This window comes from Phyllobates terribilis, unplaced genomic scaffold (assembly GCF_046119375.1).
Source record: "Phyllobates terribilis strain yellow unplaced genomic scaffold, ASM4611937v1 Scaffold_3__8_contigs__length_932513732, whole genome shotgun sequence".
In the NCBI taxonomy this organism is placed as follows: domain Eukaryota; kingdom Metazoa; phylum Chordata; class Amphibia; order Anura; family Dendrobatidae; genus Phyllobates; species Phyllobates terribilis.
Genome location: NW_027362763.1, coordinates 356,704,382 through 356,723,826, shown reverse-complemented (window position 1 = coordinate 356,723,826; position 19,445 = coordinate 356,704,382). Strand labels below are relative to the sequence as shown.

The 19,445-nt window shown below is 41.0% G+C and overlaps 1 protein-coding gene across 1 annotated transcript in view; it reads left to right on the top strand.

The window, feature by feature from the left end:
* Positions 1 to 19,445, top strand: part of PSMD1 (proteasome 26S subunit, non-ATPase 1) — an 84,243-nt gene that overhangs the window by 64,436 nt on the left and 362 nt on the right. Inside the window, exons 17-24 of the mRNA XM_073675280.1 lie at positions 7,255 to 7,369; positions 7,449 to 7,565; positions 11,267 to 11,369; positions 11,708 to 11,877; positions 12,638 to 12,730; positions 14,694 to 14,780; positions 16,629 to 16,769; positions 17,304 to 17,458. Of these exons, the coding sequence (XP_073531381.1) occupies positions 7,255 to 7,369; positions 7,449 to 7,565; positions 11,267 to 11,369; positions 11,708 to 11,877; positions 12,638 to 12,730; positions 14,694 to 14,780; positions 16,629 to 16,769; positions 17,304 to 17,450 (973 nt within the window). The 3' untranslated portion in view covers positions 17,451 to 17,458. The remainder of the gene's footprint in view (positions 1 to 7,254; positions 7,370 to 7,448; positions 7,566 to 11,266; positions 11,370 to 11,707; positions 11,878 to 12,637; positions 12,731 to 14,693; positions 14,781 to 16,628; positions 16,770 to 17,303; positions 17,459 to 19,445) is intronic.

Below are 19,445 nucleotides of genomic sequence, written 5' to 3'. Positions count from 1 at the left end.
TTTGCGACTTTTCAAAGATTACGCATCTGAATGCTGGCATGAAAGTTTGATGAATTGGGAGCCAATGTCTGCGCAAACTATGCTGCTTTAGGCTGCGTGCCCACGTTGCGGATTACAAGCGTTTTTGATGCGGAATTTCTGCAGCGGAAACGCTTGTAAAACGCTTGGTAATCCGCACCCCATGGTCCCCAAGGGGATTCCGCAAGTTCTATGCACATGCTGCGTTTATGCTGCGTTCAAAAATCCGCAACATGTTCATTAATTTTGCGTTTCCGCAAGCGGAATTGCCTTTTGCAATGCATTAAAAAACGCAAGGCAATTCCGCATGTGTTTTTACTTGCAGAAATGAAGCAGAAATTTTCTGCTTCATTTCCGCAACGTGGGCACATAGCCTTAGGGGCTGCACATTATGGGGGCACTTCTGCTTTACTATTATCTCATATAGTGCAAACTAATATTTTACAATCTATTAAGGTTACATGAGATGTTCCGTATATATTATTTTTAGATGAGATCTATTTACACACACACACACACACACACACACACACACACACACACACACAGGCACTTTTGGAGTCTAGGTCTAAAATTTAGTGGCAAACTGATATTTTGGGTTACATAATTGAAAATCAACATTATCACATGGAAAAAAAGTTTACATTACCATGTGGACTGCCTTGTATCAATGTACATACCTGATGTGTGTGTGTATATATAATAATAATCTTTTTAATATATATATATATATATATATATATATATATATATATATATATATATATATATATATATATATATATATATATATGAGAGAGAGAGATTTATAGATATCTATTTGTTATTATTTATAATTTATTTTTTTTCCTTTAAGCCTTCACCCTGGATGATATTCCTCATATGTATTCTGTTTAATATATTATGGCATTTCTAAGAGCATTCTATGCTGATTGAGATCTCTTGTGTATGTAGATGGTCTATGCTTTGTCTTTATGACATTGATGAATGGCTTTCTCCTGTGCCCACTTGTATCGGTGCGGTTTGCTGCTGCGTCCTCCCTTCCCCTCTGCTAGGCTATGATTTCTGGTGGCACGTCTCTGGTTTGTGTGCTAGGTATTGTGTTAGGTAAGTATAATGGATCCCCCCAGGCCATCTCACTTCTATCCCCGGCGGAGCACTAGGTTCTTTTCCTGGCTTGAGCGGACACTGTATATTTTTGTTGTACAGTTGTGAACACAAACACAATCAGCGCTGTAATAATGTATTGCAGTCTATCCAATGTTGGGTGGTAATGAGGGGGGTGTAACCTCCGCAGGAATCCAAGGGAATTAATGTGTTAGTAAGTGTTGAAATGTTTCTTCACAGACTCACAGTGCAGGCTGTTATAGAAGTAACTCCCCTATTCTTCACATGAGGTGTGTAGACTGTTTGTTCGCAGTATATTTATGCAGAAATGCTACCAGGATAGACATTAGTACATTTTCCACTTAGTCTGAACAAGAAGCGGCGTGGAATAAAACACTTGCTTCATGTGGCACTATTGGGGTATGTTCACACACAGCATTTTTCTTCAGTTTTTACACCGCTCATTTGGTGCATATAATACACAACATTTTACAGTACCAGCATGATTATTGACATTTCAGAAATCTCATGAACATGCTGTTTTTTTTTTCCTGGCAAATTTTGAGCCCTGCTGCATATTTTTATTTTTTTTTTATCAAGATGCAGCATGTCAATTATTTCAGCATTCATTCACATAAATGGGTGAAAAATCTAAGCAGAAAATGCACATATTGTGCTGGGGTTTGTTGGTACAGAAAAAAAAAAAAAACACTGCAAAACACCACATGTAAACATGTTTGTTGCCTCTAAAATGAAAACTTCTGAATTAAAGAGATTGTCCACTACTTTTTCATTGATGACCTATCCTTAGGATGAGTCATCAATGTCTGATCGGTCGGGGTCCGACACCCGGCTCCCCCGGCGATCAGCTGTTATCGGTGTCAGCAGCCGTTGGCCGGAAATACTCACTTGCAGAGCTGCTCCGTCTCCTCTATAGTGGCTGCCGCAGGGTACTGCACAGCCACGTCCTATTGATTTGAATAGAAGGTGGATGTGCAGTACCAAACCCTGGCCACTACCAGAAGACAGATCAGGTCTGCAAGTGAGTACTTGCGACCGCCAACACCGATGACCACTGATCAGCGGGGGTGCCGGGTGTGTAACCCCACCGATCAGACATTGATGACTTATCCTAAGGCTAGGTCATCAATGAAAAAGTAGTAGACAATCTCTTTAAATATCTTTTTCATGTAGTTAGTGTAAAGCTGGGTGACCTTGCCGGCCATTCTACTTTCACTGGGACTATCACCCAACTTTCCTGTGTTTATCTAGAGTACTGTAATTGCCAATGTATGTATAAGGCACTGGGAATCCTGGATTTTCAGTTTGGCAGTCAGTAAAAGCTGATGGCGGTAATCGATGGTGGGCACAGACAGAAGAGGACCCCTGTGCAAGAACCATCAATATATGATCCCATTGCAATCCTAATGCATAATTCCACCTGCTTTGGAGGTGAAGTAAGGCCTGTCACTCTTGGGCCCCTGGGCTGCTGCACGGGTTGCAACAAAGGTATGTCCACCACTGGAAGTAATGGTGACCACTTACCCAGCATTTCTAGACCACTGAGTAGAATTGGCAACAACTTGCTGACAGACAGTAATGAGGATCTTGTGAGTTAGGGAAATCTTCTTGCTTATATGGAGAGTAGAGGGCAGCACAGGGGCACAGTTTTGGGAGATGCATTGCATCACTAGGGCGTTCTATTATCCAGATGGGGACATAGGAGTGTGAGCAAAGGGACGTAAAATTTTAAAACTAAAAAATAGTTACTGATGGAAGAGCCCAAAAAAATAAAACTGGAGAAACCCGAGGACCAATATAACCAACATGCCTAGACCAATGGCCAGCCAACTAAAGTCTTCATTATTTTGGCTTGTTACCCCCCTCTTGTTGTTTTAGCAGCCTTTTTTGTGGCGTATTGTACCTGCCTTTGAAGATGATCCATTCCATAATACACATAGGGTAATAGTATGGGAATTGGATATTTTAGATAAGTCCACTCTAATGTTCTGCATTTAAAAAGTAGTGTACGTCTTTGTGTCAAAGCGAAGTGTTTTGTACATGGCCAGAGGACTGTATCAGTAGATCACATCAGCTTATTTGGAGCTATTGCTATATATGGGCTGTAGGAGCAGCACACGGGCACTAGTAACCTTTCACACTCATAGCACTGCTGAGCTTTTACGTTCATTCAGAAGTTTGTGCAATCATATAGCTTTTCCAGGAATGTAGGATGCTCTTGCAATGGAAGTCCATAGGTGTCGGATGCCACTGTATTCCAGACATGTACAGCATATCAGAGGTACAGCATTGTGCCAAAGTGACAGGTGTGGGAAAAATGCTGCAAAGAAAGAATGCTTTCAGAGATAGAAATGTTAACATTTCTATCTTTTAACAAAATGCTTAGTGAATGAACAAAAGAAAGAAATCAAATGCTTGTGTGGTGTGACCCCCTTTGCTTTCAAAACAGCATCAATTCTTCTAGGTACACTTGCACATAGTTGTTGAAGGAACTCAGTAGGGAGATTGTTCCAAACATCTTGGAGATCTATCCACAGATCTTCTGGGGATGTAGGTTTGTGCAAATCCTTTTGTCTCTTCATGTAATCCCAGGCAGATTTGTTGTTTAGATCAGGACTCTGTGAGAGGACATATCATCACTTCCAGGACCTCTTGTTCTTCTTAACACTATTGATAGTTCTAATGACATTGGCTGTATGTTTGGAGTCGTTATCCTCATGCAGAATACATTTCAAGCCAATTAGATGCATCCCTGATGGTATTACATGATGGATAGGTATCTGAATGTATTTCTCAGATTGAGGACACCATTATTTCTGACCAAGTTCCCAACTCCATGTGTTGTAATTTAGCCTCAAGCTTGCAAGAACCCTCCAGCATATTTCGCTGTTGCCTGCAGACAATCATTATTGAACCCCACTCCAGCCCTTGGGCAAACACACTGCCTTCTATTATATTTGATATTTTGCCTCATTATTCAGAGCACCTGTTGCCATTTTTTGTCCATTTCTATTTTTTCATGCATAGTGTGTCATTTGGCTTTCTTTCCACGTCGAAGGAATGTTTTTTGGCGGCAACTCTTTCATGATGACTACTTCTGGCCAAACTGCCCTCTGAACAGTAGATGGTACAGATGGGTGCCACTGGTTGCTACCAGTTCAGAGGTAATGGCACTGCTGGACGTCTTGTGATAGTGAAAGGAAATATGCCTGATATGTCTTTCATCTGCTGCCTCTTTAGTCCAGTTTCTTGGTGTCCTCAATGCTGAGAAATACAGGCAAATACTTAGTCATCCTGCAATATTATCAGGGAGGCGTCTGATTGGCGGCAGGTTTGTTCTGCGGCAAGACAACTGCCCAAACATACAGCCAATGTCATTAAGAGCGATCTACAGAGTGAAGAACTAGGAGTCCTGGAAGTGATGATCTGGCCCCACAGAGCCCTGATCTCAACCTCATGTTAGTGAGAAATTACATGAGACAGAGGATTTGCCAAAGTCTACATCCACAGAAGATATGTGGTTAGTTTTCCAAGATGTCTGGAACAACAGTTTTCATTCAAAAAGCTATGTGCAATGCTTTCATGCTCTTTGAAGGTAAAGCGTTCTCACACCAAATATTAATTTGATTTAGAATTCTCTTTTGTTCATTTACTTTACATTTTGTTAATTGATACAAATGAACTATTAACACTTGTATTGTTTGAAAGCATTCTTACTTTGCAGCATTATCTGCACACCTGCCGAAAACTCTTGTACAGTCCTGTATATATTTGGATTATTTCCCATCGTACATGGCAAATGCAATATGAACATGGCCTAAGCAATACAGTCATAGAGCTTATCATTATCCGAGAAAAAAGTGGTTCAAGTTATAATGCATATCTGCCCTTTTTCTCATTAAAACACCATGTGTCATTATTCTGGATGTGAAGCAAAGGACAGGATCTCATCTCTTTTTAACTTTGGCTAATGAGGTTGCGTATATTTATATATATCCTCTGATATCCGTTACCACATTTCATATGCCCTGTAGGTTGTGTAATAGAGAATTACATGATTTTCTTCTTTAGTTGTACATGTGACGTTGACTTCATAATATCACATGGTGTAGTTATTGGACGCAGGTTCTTCCTACCGTCCATGTCTGATCCATCATCTGTATCAGACCTCGTATTGGGTGGTGGTGTGTTCTTGAAAATAAGCAGAAAATGCCTTAACTGTCGCCGCTGTTTGCATGGTTTACATTCTTGCACAATGCTGCTGTGTTAACCAGCTGGATAGTACAATTCCCATAATAAACAACCCCCTGGTTGTAGCCTCTGCAGGGTCTGCTGCCTTATATATGATATGATAACCAGATTAATAGCGGCATCCTGCTTTCTGTTGTGCAGAATGAACACACTTGTAGCAAGGTTTGTGTTTAGGCTGGAAACTTGTTTCCTTCATACCAGATCTTACTTTCTTTCCATAGCCTTCTTGTTTTTTGTTTTCTAATCCAGCAAGGTATATGGATAGTGAATTTTTAGTATTTTATTTTTGTATCATTATTTACAGCTGCCTATGTAATGTATGTTTTTGTATATACATTCCTATGGCTCATTTAGTTTTAGCAATGTATCCTAGCTGCAGGTTCACAGGAGACATGTCAGAAGTTTTGATCGTTGGGAGTCCAAGTGATGACTTTCAAGTGAATGCTGTCTGCTTCAGTTTCGAGGACGAGCAGTCTTTTAGCAATTGATGGGGGATCTTGGCACCCAGAAGCTGCAAATCAAAAGACCTGAGAAACAAAGGAGTAACTGGAGTAAACGATGTATAAACCATGTAACCTATTTTATTAGAGAAAGTATATAAAAAGTGGAACAGCAAAGAGCTCAATAAAAACCGGACAAAAAGTAACCCTCGTGCACAAATACATAGTGTCTAGTCCTAAATAGTCCTTAGAAAGTAGCAGCAACACATGCCCTTAACTCAAAATCCAATGTGGAGCTAAGCAAATAGGCACACATGTATAGAAAAAACCTCAAGTGAGAGCAATTCATAGGTATAAACAATCTCTAACATCCTATTGCAGCCTATAAACATAGAGAAAACTGTAAAGTCAAGTGACTCAAGAAAAATGAAAGACAGGTACTGAGTTGTCTTACCCAAATCAATGCTGGAGGGAATAAAAAGATATCCAAGGGAGACCAGGTCCCCAGAAACAACCCCGACGCGCGTTTCGCGTACTGTTCAGTCGCTTTCTCAAGGGGAAATAGGAAGGTATTTAGCACTACACACTTTATGTATTTGTGTAGGAGGGTTATATCCCCTCACTTTTTGTCCGGTTTTTATCCATCTCTTTGCGGTTCCACTTTTTATATTCTTTTTCTAATAAAATGTTACATTGTTTATACATCGTATACTCCAGTTTCTCCTTTGTTTCGACTGTATTCTTGAGTGATTTTCAATGAACCCTGATGCCTGACAGTGGCGCCAGGGGTTCATTTGTGTACTAATGAGTTTTTTTGTCTTCAAATCAAAACACCTGACACGTCAAAAGTTTGTGAAAATGCAATTACCCTTTAAAGGGCTTTCCCACAATAATGATTATATCCTTTACTTAGGAATACTTATACTTTATTTATCTGTAGTTGTAAAGTTTGGGTGGTATTTTTAAAAAGCCTTCCAAATACTCTAAATCTTACCCTTATGTTATGTTACCTCCTCCCATAATGTGTGTTCAACCAGAAAGAGCATGCACGGTGTCTGCTTATGGAAAACCATTGCATTTCCACCAGAGCGCAGCGTCATAGACATGCTTGCTAGTGGCCTCAGTACATCATGATAGAGCATACTCCTGGGATTTGTTTGCGGGAGGAAATAAGGAATTATGTATGTCTGTGCAGGATCCGCCATTATAGCCATCAGACTGTCTGCAAGTTGAAAACAGTGTAACCTCCAGGGTGAGGATAAATGCAAAGAAAAAAATGAATATGCATATTCTGATGGTGAAGTATGATTGCTTTGGTGTATGGAAAAATGATTGGAAAGGTTTCACAACATGCATTTAGTTCAATTATCTGCTGTTATTTGGACTTCAGTTTGTTCACCTCTTCTTCCTTCTGCAGAACCCCAGAGCAGTGCCCAAGTGTAGTGTCCCTGCTGTCTGAGAGCTACAATCCTCATGTGCGCTATGGAGCGGCGATGGCACTTGGGATCTGCTGTTCTGGCACTGGAAATAAGGTAAGCGAATATGCCTCTCTCTCTTATTCTTGACCTGTCTTGTATGTGGTATGACCTAAAGTCCATGTATCTATTACAGGAAGCCATTAACCTCCTTGAACCGATGACTAACGACCCTGTGAATTATGTTCGTCAGGGTGCACTCATCTCCTCTGCACTGATCATGATCCAGCAGACTGAAGTCACTTGCCCAAAAGTAAGTGAAGATTCTCTTACAGAAGAATTACGTAATTCTTCTGTATGTGTATAGTTTGACAATTCACTTTCTACATAGGACTCCTTGTTGCCCATCATAGATTATACACCTTCAAAAAGCAAGTCCTTATTCTTTCTCAAGTTTAAAGAGTAACCATCATTTTCATTTTTTATTTCATAAATTAGTGGTACACCTGAAAACAAGAAACTTGTGATATATCTTATCAGAGAAATCTGTTTATTTTTCCTCCTGGACTGCTCATTAATTTTCAATATTCTCATTTATCAGGTACATTCTATATTCAGTGAAGTGAGCTAGGAGATGGCAGTTAGTACTGATGAGATTCTATGTAGAATAGAGGAGAAGGGAGGAGCTCTGCCTCTAGCTCCTCCTATTAACATAGAATCTTATCAGTACCAACTGCCATCTCCTATCTCAGTAATGGGAAAGTCTGTCTTCACTGAATACAGATTTTACCTGAGAATTAAAAATTTTGAAAATGAACAATCTGTCCAGGAGGAGAAAGAAGCAGATCTCTCTGATAAGATATATTAAAAAGTTTCTTATTTTCATGTGCACTATTGATTTCTAAAAATAATAAGAGTAAGTAATAAAAAAAGTGATCGTCATTTTATTAAAATGACGATTACTCTTTATAGATCTGTTATAGAGGAAGAGAATATGAGAAGATTGATATGTAGGTGTGCGTGATAAAATACTAAGTATAACTTTAATTTATAGTGATGAGCGCAAGTGCTCATTACTACAGTTTACCTAGTGTGCTCAGGTATGCACCGAGTATCATGGGTGCTCGAGTGACCTCTTCGAGTCCCCATGGCTGCATGTTTCGCTGCTGTTAGACAGCCACAAAACATGTGGGGATTGCCTGACAAACACTGACAATCCCGCGTATTTTGTGGCTGTCTAACAGCCACGAAACATGCGGCCGTGGGGACTCAAACATGTCACTCGAGCACCCGAGATACTCGGTACATACTCGAGCACCCGCAATACTCGGTACATACTTGAGCACCCTAGGTAAACTCGAATAACGAGCACTTGCTCTCATCACTAGTAATTTATTCATATAACCCACCTCTCCCATTAGGTTGAGTCTCATTCCATGGGTTTACATGAGACATGAGATATCTGTCAGTTACTGAATAGGACCAACCGCTGGATTAGTACTTTTTGAGGGGGCTTTTACCCACATAATAGGAGAATGTTCTGAAATGACAGCTCCAGCAGTCCATGAAAAAATGTCAAAGTTGCATCCTAACTTACTAAAAGTGATGGCTCTGAGACATAGAAACTATGTTGCTACTATAGAAAATTATGAAAGCACTACAAAATGTACACCTGAAATATTTTTAAAAAAAATTCTGTAATTTTATGAAAATTTCAGTAAGGCCACGGCCCCACTATCAGCATTCGGTCAGTATTTTTTGTCAGGAGTGGGAGACAAAACCAGATGAGGAACAATCAGAGAAAAGGTATAATAGAAACAAGTCCCCAATTCTGCATTTCTCACCCACTCCTGGTTTTGGCTCCCACTCCTGAGAAATACTGACTGAATACTGACCAAATACTGATAGTGGGGCCGTGGCCTAAAGGAAGGTACTTAGCGCATAGATTGGCCAATATATGTATACCCAACAGCCAGCGTCAAGCGTCCAATAGGCAATGAACTGAGTTTTGGCACACTTGCATGATGGGGCTTTTTTCCAGTTCCCATTTTCGGGAACAGCGGGACACCTAGTGGTCACGAGAAAAACAATTTGTAAATTATTACTATTAAAGATGTTGTCCACTACAATAATGCCCCCATCGATTTAAACAGTGGGAAGAAGTGTTTTTTTGTAAATACCTTCCATTATCATTTGTGCCTGTGAGCGGCGGCGCTATTGCTGACCACTCACATGCATCATGTGACCCCGGCTGCAGCCGGCTCAGACATCCGCTGATGTCATGTCAGGGTTTGGGAACCACCCAGAGGCACGAGCCAGTGACGCGCACCCCCCTGATTGATGGGCTATGGGTGGGGTTTCACCGCACGTCACTGCCCTGTATCCAGCGAGCACTTTCCCCCTCCTCTGCTTTCATTGGCCGCAAGCAAAATGGGGGGGGGGGTGTCACTGGCTCACGCCCGGCTGCAGCCGGAACTTGACGTGACATCAGTGGATGTCGGAACCGGCTGCAGCCGGGTCATGTGATGCCTGTGAGCGGCCAGCTATAGCGCCACTCACAGGCACAAATGACAATGGAAAGTATTTAAATAACACACTTACCACTGTTTAAATCGATGGGGGCATTATGTATAGTAGCGGACAACTAAATTATTACTATCCTGTGTGTAGGAGGGTTAGTAAAATATAGTTTTCTAGTATTTAAAAAGAGCTTCATTCTTTCTTTTTTTTCTTTAGCTAGCTTTATGGCCATGCACTAATGAAGGAAACTCTGTCAGTGACTCTTCTCGGGTAGGGTAAACAGGGCTTGCCGGATTTCTGGCAGCTTTTTTTGTGAAAATAATAAAAACATTCAAAAACGATTTGTCACAAATCCAGCGTTTTATCCTCCTATTTCATGCACCCCACAGAGCGTAAAGGAGAGTACAGAGAAGAAATTCTGGCCGAAGGAGACATTTGCAGGAGGATGCCCCCATATATCATGCACACCGGGATAAACTACTTTCCCAGTGATAAGGAATATGTCATATATACACAAATAGATGTGAGGCCGTTCTAGTAGAGGATCCAAATGGAATTAGTAGGTCTCAGTGATCCGCGTCAGGTGAAGTAGATGGTCTATATCGTTCAGACCCCAGCAGCACAAGCACTGAACCCTCTTACTTTCCACCTTAGTAAATGACCTCAGCCTTCCGGTTACTGAGCTGGTGTGTGTATGCCTACCTTCCCATGCTCGGTCTTGTACACAGATTGTCTCCCCACTTTGGTATGCAGCGCTCTCCGGAGCGTTCCATCTGGGAGAACGCTGTTTATTTTAATTCGGCGCAGTCTATAAAGGAGATAATAAAGTCTGTGTCCACAGTTAGATCAGAGCAGAACCTGGACTGTGACTCAAGCTTCCCGTCTCCAGGCTCTTCCTGGAAACTCCTTAATCTTCAGATGCTTGAGCAACTAGTGTAAGGCTTGTCAGGTCCCCTCTACCAAAGGCTCCTGCTTTGGCTTTTCAGAAGCGTCCAACAGCCCTGTATTGGTGTAATGCTTTCTATAACAACAGACTCCACTTTGTTTGATGGTTTTCTTGCTTTGAACATAAATCTGGTTCTCCAGCATTTTAGGGGTTAGGCCAGAAGACTTTAGACCACCCTTTACTTGCCAGTGTCCAGTTTCAAGCTGTATGCATGACAATAGTCATGTCCGGTGTTCAGAATATTGCATTTCCTCCAGGCGCCAGCGGAGCATTAGGTCTGCAGTGCATCTGCCTTACGGTAGTCCTGCTTCCTCCAGATATGATTACAGCTCAGAATGTATGATATACGGCGAGCGCTGCCTCTCACTTGTTACCAAAGGGTGTCCCTGGTACTTCCACACACCTAAAAGAAGCCTACTTGGCTTCTACTGAAGTATGAATGTTTGCATCAAATGTGCACATTTCTACCAGAACTGATGACAAATCAATATTCTATAATATTTGTTTCCTTTTCCAACCTGTTAATTCCTACATATTCTCTTTTTCAGGTCAGTCAGTTCCGTCAGTTGTATTCCAAGGTGATTAATGACAAGCACGATGATGTGATGGCAAAGTTCGGAGCCATCCTGGCACAGGGCATCCTTGACGCAGGTATGTTGTACCAGCCCCGTGAGAACGGTGGATACGATAAACAGAAATGCTTGTCGTACCCAAGGGGTTAACTTTGCTGGAAGTATGTCACTGTATAAATTACTTCTCTCTAGAAGTCAGCAGATAATGGTTTTCTAATGATGTTAGATGACTGCACCTGGCTTCATGGCGGTAATGACCCAGCCTGCTGCCCTCTTCACCCCGCGCTGACGGGAGAAATCCTGGCTGTAGACCTTATTTTAACCACTCAACAGCCACTTGGCTGTAAATGGCTAGCATTGTAATACCTACTTAACAAAAGCAATTTTGAAGCTAATGCTCGTTTTTCCTTTGTGCAGGCGGACACAATGTTACCATCTCTCTGCAGTCTCGCACCGGTCACACTCACATGCCTTCCGTGGTTGGAGTCCTAGTCTTCACTCAGTTCTGGTTCTGGTTCCCACTTTCACATTTCTTGTCTTTATCTTTTACTCCTACCTGTGTGATTGGTCTTAATAAGGATCTTAAGGTGAGTGTGAACACATTGGATCTAGGCACCTTGCTGCCATTTTCTTCCCAGCCAATTTTACTTGAGCTGGCTCTGAATGGGTTACAATAATTGTAGTATCACAAGTCCCCATAACTTAAAAGAAAAATGCATAATCCTCTTACAGACCTTATGATGCGGGATCACTCACCACTCATTAGCAGCTCATAGTAATGATAGACAGGACTATTAATGAGATTTATTAACTCTTCCTTACACCAACGCTAAGCTACGACAGTTTCTCCTTCCTTCTCAAGATATGATCACTTGGTCATCTAAAAAGGAATGAAGAGGTTAAAGTTGTGAGTACAGTTTGGCGCTCGGTCCTGACATCCACTGCGTTAGCAGACCCTTGCCGTCTTAAGACAAATTTTTAAGATGCTGAGGCCACTGATGCATTTCATTAAAATACCGCTCTCTTAACCTCTAAAGCACATTAGAATATGGATTCCAGTGTTTATGTGCTTAATATTGTACAATGGAATTCTGCAAATTATGAACCAGCATTAGAAATGAGCAAATGACAGTGTTTCCCAGTTTGCTGTGCACTGGTCCCTAGAATGCATTTATACAGCCAAGTCACCTATTCTTATGACAAATTGGCCAGCACATCCTATCGTCCGGCAATTTCGTAAAACTTGTAAAGAACATTCAGATTTATCACAAAATATCTAATTAAAAAATTTTTTTGTTACAAATATGTAGTTATGTTTGCTTAACATTTGTCTGTTTTTTTTTTTAGATGCCAAAGGTTCAGTATCGATCGAATTGCAAGCCTTCAACATTTGCCTACCCAGCCCCCTTAGAAGTACCCAAGGAGAAGGAAAAGGAGAAGGTGAGTGTTAAGCATATAAAAAATGTGCCTTTACTTTAAATACGGAAATACACAATCTTCTGATCTTGTCATAATTAGATTTGCAGAAAGTGCATTGACTAATGCAAGGAAAAATAAAGTAACATTGCTTTCATCACAGAGTTTGCCCTTTGATAGTTACCATGGGCACAGCATAATAAAGGGTCCTCTTGGCTAGAAACATCCATTTCCCAGGTTAGACCTCAGACGGCCATGTTTCACATACGTGTTCTATCCGTATTCTTCATGGATAAAACACATACCTATTATTATAATCTATGCTGCTATTCACATGCCCTTGTTTTTTCGCAGACCGTGTGTCCGTGCAAAAATCAGAGATGTCAATTTTTTTTCAGCATCACAGATGACAAGGGCCAATACAAGTCTATGGGTCCATGAAAAAGATACAGCTCACGGATAGGATCCTAGTACTGTCCGTGCTTAACATTGCTAATGACAGGAGAAGTTTTATAATATATTTTTCCACACATAAAAAAACACTGATGACACACATACTGTTTTGTCTTTTTTGTAAGGAGGAACATTAGAATAAAAAAAAAAGTATAACCTAGGCAACGCTTATATTTTACTTTTATTTTTAAACTTCTTGATGAATGTTGTCTGTATAGTTCTTGTAATTGTCAGGACTAGATGATTAGTGTAAGTATCATCCGGTCCATTCCACACAGCAATGTTTAGATCAGTATTTAGCATGAGTATTCGTAAGCTGAACTGACATGAGTGCAAATTATAGGAGAGGTACAAGTGTTTCTATAAAAGTTTTACTCTATAGATTTGATGCCTAGTTTTGGCAAAAGATATTCTCCAAAATACTGCCGCACTACTGAAAGTGATCGGAGTAGAATACCTGAACTTTTCATATACAATGTTATGCTTTTTTTTTTGTTGTTTAAAACCGTTTTGACAAACCGCTGAGAAATCCATTTAAGGCTATGTGCCCACGATTCAGAAATGCTCCAGAATTTTTCCTGAGCGTTTCTGCATCTCTCTGGCAGAAAAAACGCATGCGGATTGTACATGCGGATTGTACATGCGTTTTCCTGCCAGGGACATGCGGATGTGAAGTGTTCTTCACATGCATTTCCGCATGCGGGTTGACAAGCTCTTTCCAAGCGATTTTAGCATCACTTGGAAAGTGCTTGTCAACTTGGTCACACTATATAAATCCATGCAACTGGCATGGATTTATATAGTGTGACCGTAAAAGAATGGTAAAAAATAAATCTATACTTACCTTCTGATGGCCCCTGCAGTCTTTATTCGCTCCGTCCTGGCTTGCCAGCAGCTCGCGGTACACTGAAGGACCTGCCGACGTCAGCGTCGCGTGACTAGTCATATGACTAAATGACGTCAGCGCAGGTCCTTCAGTCCGCCGTAATCTGCCGGCAAGCGAAGACGAGCACACCGCGGGCCATCAAAAGGTAAATATAATATTTATTTTTTATTTTAGTTCTTTTTTTTTTACAGGTTCTATGGTACCCGGGTCCGGAGGAGAGTCTCCTTTCCTCCAGACCCGGGTACCATCCGCACACTGAAACGCATGGATTCCCCATGGACAGATACAGTGATGCGGATTCCATGCGTTCCAATGCAAGTCAATGGCGGCAAAAACGCAGAACTTCCGCAAAATAATTGGTAGTGCTGCGTTTTTTTCCGCAATGATAATCTGCAGCGGAAATTTCCGCAGCATGTGCACAGCACATGCGGATTATCATTGGGGAACATGGCAGGCCTTCTACCATGCGTTTTTAAGCGTTTCTGCAGCGTTTTTTCCGCTTCGGAAACGCTTAAAAAACACATCGTGGGCACACAGCCTAATGGTCTTACTTTTTTCCTGTATGTATCTTTTAATAGACTGTAATGTTGCCATCTTGTAAATTCAGATGCTATTTTTTTTATGTATGTTAATACTTTATTCTTTCAGGTCTCCACTGCTGTCCTATCTATTACAGCTAAGGCAAAGAAGAAGGAGAAAGAAAAAGAGAAGAAAGAGGAGGAAAAAATGGAAGTGGTGAGTTGTCTATTTCTACAGCTGCTTTGTATATAAAGTATAGAAGGGCAATCTATGATAAGCAGTGGTGGTCTGCATTATGTATAATAATTATGGTCCCCCAACCAATGAACTGTGAAACACATATGCCTCTTGATCTTGAGCATGTGGCTACCCAGATGGTGGCTGCTCTAGTTAAAATACAAAATGTTTTTCTACATGTTGTATGACTACGTTTGCATACACCTGTTGTCTTGTACTCCAAGAACTGTATAGACAAGACCTGGGCAAAGTGTGGACCGAGACAGACACGGGCCGCACTGTGTACTTCCCCGAACGCCGCCTATCCGCCGCTCCCTTTCACCACTCTCTGTATTTTCTACATTGGTGGAGGAGGGGCTGCAGGCCCCATCTTCTACCAATCAGCATGTGAGACAGCAGAATAGATGACATAATTTCATCGCGTCAGCTGTGCACTGCGAAGAGTCTGCATTGGAAAAGGGAGCACAATTCCGGGGAAACTGGAGCGAGGTGATTGTGGTGGTAGTGTTTTTTTTTTTTCATGTGTATGGGATATTTGTTTGTATATAAGAGGCTATGTAGGGGGCTCACACTGTATATGGGAGGCTATGTGAAATTCACACTGTATATATGGAGGCTATGTGGGGCTCAAACTGTATATTGGAGGCTATGCGGGGGCTCATACTTTATATGGGGGGCTGTATGTGTGCTCTTACAGTATGAGGGCTGTGTGTGGGCTCTTGTGGTGTATAGGAGGCTGTATGCAGGCTCATACGATATATAGGGGAATGTCTGCATATTTAATTCTGCTCCATATTAGATGATACAATTAACATTAATATAAAATAATTATATTTAATATGTTAATATTGAGCAGAATTAATTTCAGCCTATTGGTTTTACCCTCCACAACAGTCATTGTTTTCTTATGTGACCCCTTTGGAAAATTAATTGCCCACCACTGGTATAGAATAATAATCTCCATGACCCAGATAGCAGAAAATATTTGAATCATAGATTTAACAAGAGTTTTGTTTGGCTGTAGGGGATGCTGACATGTGCAATTGGTCATCTTTTCACCCTTTTAGACAGCACAAATCTTATCCAATTGATGACTGATGATGACGTAAAGAAAAGCATCTTTGGTTTCCTTACATCCCTGCCCCTTGGGGTCACTGAAGGCTGTAATGGGCAAAAGATGAACGTATTAAACTAAATTGGAATTTTTTATTTTTGTCATCCTAGCGATCTTGAACCAACAAATCCATATTATTTCAAAGCAATATTATGTGACATTGAGATTAGGGCCATTGTTATACTCTTGGCTTTAATAGTAAAGCATTACCACACCACCTTATCAATGATGGGTTTGTAAGGGGGCCCGTGGGCAGACAGAAGGAGCTTGCTCCCTCTGTCAAATATTTTAGTTCCTGCAGTCACTACTTTTCCCTGCCGCTAAATGATCGGAGGCTGACTTTATTGGTATCTGATTGTTGCTTGATGCCCAAGGTTCTTGGCAGGAGCCTCGACATTAGGGTCTTCTATAGTGCTGCTGTATAAAGGCAGTGCATCACAAGTGCCTGAAATAGTTGTTGTAAAATGATGATACAGTTGAATTCTATGGTCTATGGTCCAGTTCTGTGAAAGAAGCAGAAAAAGTTCCAATAGTCCCAAAACCTGTGGCGCTATATAGTAAACGAGGATGCCATGTTTCCAAGTGTTATAAATATAAAGGGACATTTGCAGTAGCCAATTAAGCTGATGTTTATTATCTTTAATTAAACACACAGTGCAGAAATTACATTTGCAGATATGATTTATGCATGTGAATTTTAATTTTGTACTCAGGATGAGACCGAAAAAAAGGAAGAGAAAAAGAAGGAACCAGAACCAAACTTCCAGCTCCTTGAGAACCCAGCTCGGGTGATGCCAGCTCAACTCAAAGTCCTTAGCATGCCAGAGGGCTCCAGATACCAACCTTTTAAACCTGTGAGTACAGTTTCAGTGCAGTGTGCCAGGATTGATCTGAAATATATACAAGAGAACTTGAAGGATTAAGAGGAGAGCTTATTTCATAGACATTGCTGCCTCTAGAGAGAAGTTACTGCTTACAGATTACTGCAGCGCTAAATGACTATAGACGTAAATCCTAATTCCTTCTTTAAGAGGATCGCGGTTTGGGCATTTGAGATGCTCGTGGGCCTTACTCTGTTACTCCAGAGCAAAGAGGCATTACAAATAAAAAGATCCAGCTTTGGAGGTCTTGACAGTGTTATCCCTCCATTTGAATACAATTATGGGTTGCAACTGCTGATCCTTTTTTTAGAGAAGGGTTCTCCACAACCCCTTTTAACTAGGTTTCTGTAAAGGCAACTGTAGATTTAGAAAACTGTAACGTAGTTGTGTATAGGTAAACTGCTGAGGATTTTTGTCGGCTTTCTCCAAATTTTCAATTCTTTCTGCACCTTTAATTTGTTGACCCTGCTTGTAGTCTGTTGGTACAGTTTATTTCTTTCCCCACAGCTTTCAATTGGTGGCATAATCATCCTCCGGGATACTAGTGAGGAAGAAGAACAACTAGTGGAACCTGTTGCTGCACATGGTCCAAAAATTGAGGAGGAGGAGCAAGAACCAGAGCCCCCAGAGCCATTTGAATATATTGATGACTAAAAGTAAAGGTAGGGAAATCTATGAGTAATAATGCTTGTAGTGCAGGTATTTTTAGTATCAAAGTAATGGATATATTGCTATTCATAACATGGATGATGTTTGACATGCCTTTATTACAGCATCCAAGTCTTTTATGTGTGTTATGAACATGATTAAAGCTGATCTGTCACTAGATTTCACAATAGATATCTTATACCTGATGTGGCTGCAGTACTTACTTTGCAAATCTGTGTAAGTATGTCTGCATTATCCTGATATTAGGATGGGCATTTTAGGAGTTCAGCTAAAGCTGGACTGCTAAAATGCTCATCTTAGGTTCAGGCGAGAGAACTTTTAAAAATAATTCTACAGACATTCTCACATGAGTTTTCAAGGTAAGTATGCCAGCAGCCTCGGGTTTAAGACCTATTTAATAAATTATGCAGTTTGTATCTTGAAATCTGGTGAGAGATCAGCTCTAATTAAAGTGATTGTGTCATCAGAAAATTACATATTCATAAAACCACGTTTTTATTAGACTTTTTTTTTTCTTTTAAATACTTTTTCCAACAAATATGTGAAATATTCCAACTTTTGACACTGGCCACTACAGCACACACAATAGGCTGACCTTTCTTTCTGCAGCTCACTTGTCAGCTTTGCTGAGTAAACTGGGACAAGGTGAGCAGAATCATTTTATTAGGCCCCTTTCACACTTCCAATTTTTTCAGCTGTGCTTTATCCTCGTCTCTCACAGGACACATAATTCCTCATTATACTCATCAATTTTTTAACTCATCCATTCAAGCATATGGGCAAGTGAAAATCTCAGCCAGCACACTGATGGCATCCTAATGCTTTCTTCTTTTTGCATTTTTTATACTGACTGTTAGGCTATGTGCCCACGATGCGGAAATGAAGCAGAAAATTTCTGCAGCATTTCTGCATCTCCCTGGTAGAAAAAAACGCATGCAGATTGTGCATGCGTTTTTCCTGCAGAATACATGCGGATCCACATGCGGATTCACATGCGTTTCCGCATGCAGATCGACAAGCGCTTTCCAGGCGATGTCAAGCACTTTCCAAGTGATGCTAACTAGGTCACACTATATAAATCCATGCAAACAGCATGGATTTATATAGTGTGAACCGTAAAAATTAAAACAAATCAAGCTATACTCACCCCCGATGCCCGGCGTGGCTGCAGCGCTGCTTCCTGGCTGGTTCCCGGCTGCCGGCATATCGCGAGACAGAGCGGTGTAGGGCCTGCGGTCACATGACTGTGACGTCACCGCAGGTCCTCAAGCGATGCCAGCATTCAGAGAGAAGCCGCCGGACAGGTGAATATAACTTTATTTGTTATTTTATTCTTTTTTTACAGGTACAATGGTACCCAGGTCTGGATGAGAGTCTCCTCTCCTCCAGAACTGGGTACCATCCGCACATAGAGATGCATAGAAGCCGCTTGTACAAATGTACAGTCGCGGTTTCTATGCGTTTCAATGCAAGTCAATGGCGGGAGTTCTGCTGCGCTTCCACAAAATTAAATGGCATGCTGCGGATTTTTGTACGCAGCATGTGCATAGAACATGCGGAATCCCCTTGGGGACCATGGGGTGCGGATTACCTAGCGTTTCACAAGCGTTTCCGCTGCGGAAATTCCGCAGCATAAACGCTTGAAAAACGCTACGTGGGCACCCAGCCTTAGGTAGCCGGATGTTGTCAAGCTGTTGTTTTTATTGTTTTTTTTTTTTTTTTATACAACATATATGTATCATGGACTGTAAAAACTGACCACACACAAATGAAAATATGATCCAAAACACTTTTAAAAAAAATTATTAGTCACTTTTTCATGGAAAAATTTTTAAAAAAATAGTTTGTCCATGATACCTGCTGGCGGTGCGTAGTCCTGTCTACCACCTGCCGACGCTATGTAGTCAGCATCTCTCAGCTACTGGTGCAGAATTCAGAGGCGCTGGAGAATCCCTTTAATAATATTTATTATATAATGTA